Source organism: Podarcis liolepis (assembly GCF_965112155.1).
Source record: "Podarcis liolepis genome assembly, chromosome: 4".
Classification (NCBI taxonomy): domain Eukaryota; kingdom Metazoa; phylum Chordata; class Lepidosauria; order Squamata; family Lacertidae; genus Podarcis; species Podarcis liolepis.
The window spans coordinates 31,840,743-31,846,784 of NC_139558.1; the positions used below are offsets into that span (position 1 = coordinate 31,840,743).

At 46.3% G+C, this 6,042-nt stretch overlaps 1 protein-coding gene across 4 annotated transcripts in view; it reads right to left on the reverse strand.

The window, feature by feature from the left end:
* The window catches only part of IL18R1 (interleukin 18 receptor 1), a 20,001-nt gene extending 14,772 nt beyond the window's left edge, over window positions 1–5,229 (reverse strand). Inside the window, exons 1-4 of one of the 4 annotated variants that reach the window (XM_083501513.1) lie at window positions 4,744–5,229; window positions 4,206–4,303; window positions 3,348–3,436; window positions 198–426 (exon numbers count right to left, since the gene is read on the reverse strand). In XM_083501513.1, coding sequence (XP_083357639.1) covers window positions 198–426; window positions 3,348–3,417 — 299 coding nt within the window. In that variant the 5' untranslated portion in view covers window positions 3,418–3,436; window positions 4,206–4,303; window positions 4,744–5,229. Of the gene's footprint in view, window positions 1–197; window positions 427–3,347; window positions 3,437–4,205; window positions 4,304–4,425; window positions 4,571–4,743 lie in introns of those variants that run through there. The other 3 variants (XM_083501512.1, XM_083501511.1, XM_083501514.1) reach the window with 3 other exon arrangements.
* Window positions 5,230–6,042: the final 813 nt, after the last annotated feature.

Consider the following 6,042-nt stretch of genomic DNA (forward strand, 5'->3'; position numbering starts at 1 on the left):
GTACGCCGGCTCCCTCGGCCAATAAAGCGAGATGAGCGCTGCAACCCCAGAGTCGGCCACGACTGGACTGAATGGTCAAGGGTCCCTTTACCTTTTTATATCTTCTTTACGTGAAAGGAAGACCTGGCAAAACAGGCCAAGGCCTCCAAACATCTCTGTACATATGTACAGTACCTCTTGGTACATATTCCACCTACCTGGAATTACACATATAGTTTCCAGTGTCATTCAGCACAGCTGGCCAAAATTCCAAGTAAGTCCCGCTCAACTCAGTTCTGTTGTCTCCTTGAATCAAGGTCCAATCTCCTCCTCTTTCCTTATACCAGTGTACAGCATAGCCTCTATCTTGTTCCACCCCGGAACAGCAAATTGAAAAATATTCTCCTTCTGGAATGTTAATGATCGAGCGTATAGGGCAAAGCTGACCTGCAGGGTGTACACAAAGAAAGAAAGAAATGTGGCCTTTCTTAGAAAACAGGGGGCAAAAGAGCACATCTCATTCTTGGAGCTATGCTAACGCTAGCCCTGATGTGACCTAGCTTCATGAAACACAAGACTGTCGTTCCACCTCTTTGGCCTGACTATTGAGACAGGAAACGGAGTATGCTGGCACTATTCAAACAAAACAAGAAGGCAATGGCAATGCAGCTCTGTCCATGCCCCTGTTTTTGTTTGTAGAGGATCCACAATATCATGCATGTTTGTGCAACGCAGCATGAAGCTTCTAAGGAAGGGGGGGAAATGCACTAGTGTGTGGAAGATATGGTTAGCAGTGAGAGGTGAAGCTGTGTAGGTGCTTGACCAGTATTTGGAGGTTGCAATGGACTAGATGAGGACCAATAAACAGAAACTAAATTCCAACAGAACAGAAGTGCTGTGAATCAGTGGCACCCACATCCAGGAATTAGGTAGAAGGTGACCTAGAATCATAGAGTTGGAAGAGACCACAAGGGCCATCGAGTCCAACCCCCTGCCAAGCAGGAAACACCATCAGAGTACTCCTGACATATGGCCTCTGCTTAAAGACCTCCAAAGAAGGAGACTCCACCACACTCCTTGGCAGCAAATTCCACTGTCAAACAGCTCTTACTGTCAGGAAGTTCTTCCTAATGTTTAGGTGGAATCTTCTTTCTTGTAGTTTGGATCCATTGTTCTAGATGCACTTGTACTCCCCCTGCAAGAATAGCTTCATAGTGTGCAGGTAGGGATGCAGGTGGCACTGTGATCTAAACCACAGAAGAAGAAGAAGAAGAAGAAGAAGAAGAAGAAGAAGAAGAAGAAGAAGAAGAAGAAGAAGAATAGTAGTAGTAGTAGTAGTAGTAGTAGTAGTAGTTTGGATTTGATATCCCGCTTTATCACTACCCGAAGGAGTCTCAAAGCGGCTAACATTCTCCTTTCCCTTCCTCCCCCACAACAAACACTCTGTGAGGTGAGTGAGGCTGAGAGACTTCAAAGAAGTGTGAATAGCCCAAGGTCACCCAGCAGCTGCATGTGGAGGAGCGGAGACGCAAACCCGGTTCCCCAGATTACAAATCTACCACTCTTAACCACTACACCACACTGGCTCTCTTGGGCTTGCCAATCAGAAGGTCAGCGGTTCAAATCCCCGCAACGACGTGAGCTCCTGTTGCTCTGGTTTCCGTCACGGTGTTCCGTTGCGCCAGAAGCGGTTTAGTCTTGCTGGCCACATGACCCGGAAAGATGTCTGTGAACAAACACCGGCTCCCTCGGCCTGAAAGCGAGATGAGCACCGCAGCCCCATAGTCGCCTTTGACTGGACTTTACCGTCCAGGGGTCCTTTGCCGCTATCTTTTACCTAAATTCCACCTTGTCCCTGGAAGTCTATGCAGTCTCTCTTTCCAGATAAGGCTGGTTCATCATTTACAAAGGACCACCAGGGACCGATCCACTGCTCCCCGGGCTTCCTTCTTGCATGAAGAATCAGACCCTGGACAGCTGGGCCTGTTGATAAATAGTAGCTGGAGGATGAGCCAGATAAGGAACAGCTGGGGAAAGAGACAGCTCTTGAGTGAGGCCTCAGAGTGTTTTCTAACTGATGAGGATGGGAAGATAGCCATGGCTATTTATGTGCAGGAAGAGAGGGACAGCAGGCATGGACAGCAGGTCTACTGATGTACACAAATTACAGGGGTAGCCTGGTTACTGTGATCAACACTCAAATAACCTCCGGTTTAGCTACTGCAATGCACTCTACAAGGGGCTGCCCTTGAAGAGGGTTCAGAATTTGCAGCTAGTGCAAAATGTAGCCACCAGAGTCATGTTGGGTCTGATGTTTCAAGACTTCATGGCACCAATCCTCAAAGATCTGTGTTAGCTGCCAGTTAACTACCAAACCCAGTTCAAGGTTTTGGCCCTGACATGTAACTCCCTAAACTGCTAATACCACTGCTAATGAACTCCCTAAACCGAAATACCAGAGGGACCCACTTCTCTATATATCAACCTGCCCATGGCCTGAGACCTGCTTGGGAGGGCCAGCTGGTAGGCCCAGGCCCAGGAGGTCTCTAACACACCAGAGGGACTTCTTGGTAACAACCTCACAGTTGAGGAATGCCCTGCCCCAAGAGGGTTGGCTTGGTGCCAAAACTCTTTAGGCATATTCTCATCGGTGTTTCCCAAAGTTGGGTCTCCAGCTGTTTTTGGACTACAACTCCCATCATCCCTAGCTAGCAAGACCAGTGGTCAGGGATGTTGGGAACTGTAGTCCGAAAACAGCTGGAGACCCAACTTTGGGAATCACTGTCTTAATGATTGCCTTTTTCATAGGGCATCTTTATGTAGAAGTAGACTGCTTACGGAAATAGATTTTATTTTGCTGCATCGTTTATTTATTTATTGGTTTATATATTGTTGAACTCTGTCCCGAAGATCCTCGGACAAAGGGCGGGATACAAGGTTTTTAAAAAATAAAGTTCGAACTACGCAGGGTGGTTGGAGGAACAAGCACACACAATTCAGTATCAAAGGTTAGTGATACCCAGAGAAACCCATTGACTTCAAGTTATTTAAATCCACTTATTTCAAGGATTCTGCTCTAAGTATCACACCCCACACTGTAATTCCTGAGAAATAAAAATGTCTGCTTTCAGTGAAAATGACATTTACCAATAATAGAACCAATACACTGAAGAACAGTGAGATTACTGAGTAACCACTTTGCATATACAGTTGGTTTTTAAATTAACGTCTCAAAATGTTTCTGGGGAGCTTTATATGAAGATCCAGAAACAGTGACTTATCTTCTATACTTCTATATATATATATGTGTGTGTGTGTGTGGCTTGCTAAAACTTGTTTAAAGAGAGGAAAAACTGAGTTATACTTACCTAGGCTGGCACAGCTAAGAATCATCAGCAGGAGAACAGACAGATTTCCAACATACATTTCAAAATTCATTTGAGTTGCACCTTCTTTTCTGGAAAAAAAAGAAAAGTAAAAGCTAGAGGCTTTGATTTTAAAAAGCAGAGTCTGGATTTGCAGGCTGTCTTATTCATCAGTAGAGGTTTTTATCTAAGGATATGAGTAATATGAGAAACAACTAAAACTGGAGGGTTTTTTAAAAAACGGGAAAGTTATTACTACATAAAAAAAGAAAATATTTCCATATTTGGGTATGACTCATTTCGTATTGCTCATGGCTTAATGATTTTGCTGAATACTGTGAATTACTATCACATTCTAGATATGCCTTCTAGACTTTAGAGATTAAGCCCACTGACTTGGAAGCCAGCTGGGTCCTAAAGCTGCAATACTAAGCATCAAGTCTATCTACACTGAGGGTCTTTAACAATGCCCGCTCATTATTCTCCCGCTTTAAGCTAAGTAATTTTCCATGCCGCAGAAATTACATCTTCCCATCTTCTGTCATATCAATGTCCACACGCAGGCAGTGTGGTGCAGTGGTTAGAGTGTTGGACTAGGGACCTGGGAGACCAGGGTTCAATTCCCCACTCAGCCACAAAGCTCAATGGGTAACTTTGGCCCAGTCATTGTCTCTGAGCCTAACCTAACTCACACGATTGCTTTGAGGGTGAAATGGGGAGGTGGAGAATTACACTCCGAGCTCCTTGATGGAAAGGGAAATAAAAGAAGGAACTGTGAGGAATAAGATATAATTTGCAGATATGTGCCTGGATGCCACGGACACGACAGCAACAGTCTAGGAGTACCGTTAGCCCCTCTACCTGCGAACTTGGACTGCTTTCAGATGGTCTCGCTGTTTTGTGAGTGAGTGTCGAGGAGAGAGCAGCAAAATCGGACTGCTCAATTGAAGAGGATTTGTCTGGAAAAAAGAGAAATCTCAACACACTGTCCCCTATCCCAGTTGACCACAACGTCATATCATTTCCCCGCAAAAAAAAAGAGAGAAAATAAACAGTAAATATCAGGAGCCTTGTAACCTACCTGGAAACTTTGTGCAAAAGCAAAATCAGGAGAAATGCTCAAATTAGCAAGTTGTCTGGAAGCAACAGCAATGCAAATCTTTAAGCAGAAGAAAAGTCCTACTGAGCGTAACGGGTAAGCATGTTTAGGATTGGGGCCGCAGATTTCAATGGGTCTTAATCCCCCCCCCAAAAAAAAACCCCAAAACTGTACAGGACTGCGCAGCATTTTGTTTGCAAAGCGCGCTACACGTCAGCTACTACCACTTGCGCGACCATCTAACCGAGATTGCAAGAGGGGGGGGGGGGATCGTCCCTGTGAGAACTGCGTGCGCCTTACCTTGCGGAAACCAAGCGGAGCGGAGAATCGGGAGTGAACGAGGGAGACGCGGCCGGCTCCTTCCTACCGAAAACTCAGCGCGTCGCTTGGAAGGCAGACGTAGCAACAAAAAACAAAACCCCAGCAGCAAAGGGAAAACGATTGATTCTCTATCCAAACCGTTGATTTGCGTATCTAGGCGATGCAAGCCGGCAGGGGGCTCCGTGACCAAGGCGGAAGAGGGAAAAGAAAGGATCGGGTCCTAAATCTTGGGGGGGGGGGTGTCTTCTTTTTTTAAAAAAGAAAGAGGCGGCAGTATTGAGGTTTAGGCTTGCTTGGAAGTCCCGCCCTGTGACCCAGATTCGCGCGCGTGTGCGCAGCAACCGCAGCTGGTTAGGAAAGTATTCGGGTTCCCCGGCCAAGCGAGGAAATTCCCAGGACGACAGGTTCAACTGCTGCTGCTGCAGTGGAAGAGAAGCGCGCGACACCTTGATCTCCTATGCTGGGGCGGGGCGGGGGGGGGGGAGCAAATGCATTTCCTTCAGTTTCTAGTTAAAACAGGTGTTGATTTAAACCACACGACGGCGCTGCTCTCTTGCAAGCTAGCCAGCAGTTGCTTGTAAGTCTCTTTGAAAAAGTTAACTCCCCCGCCCCCTTAGGGATTGCCAACTTAAAATAAAATAAAATAAAATATTTGGGGGGGATAGTAAACCCTGCCCCACATAATCAATCACATGATGCAGCACGCACAAACTATTTGAATGGCAATATTCTTCGATTTTGGGGGTGGCCCTTTCAAATATTTTATTGGGGGAAGGCAAAATGACCTCAGCCCCTAGGATTTGGCACCTATGCCCCCCCCCGTCAGATTTAGGGGAGCACGCCTAGTTCGATCGCACAGGGTGTTACAGGGGAGCCACAACTATTATTTAGAATGGAGCGTGCATGCCCGCGTTAGTGCCCTAACTGTTCCCCTACCGAAAATGTCACCGCACGCCACTGACCTCTGTCCCACAATGCTGTCTTCTGCTGAACTAAGGGGGCTGGTGGGAGTTGGAGCCCAACAACTTCAAGAAAGCTCCAGGTTGAAAAAGCCTGGGTTAGAGACGAACATTTTGAAAGATCCAGGACAGTGTGCAATAATTTGAAAAAGAGGGGACGGAAAATTCCTTCAGAAGTAGAAGCACCCCCAACCTCTCTCACCAACAGAGAAATGCAAAAAGCGAATAGTAAAGAGAACCCACACAAGTGACGCTGACACAAAACCCCACACATACACTCAGTAGAAGAATAGAAGTATTACCACCCGACCCCACCCCT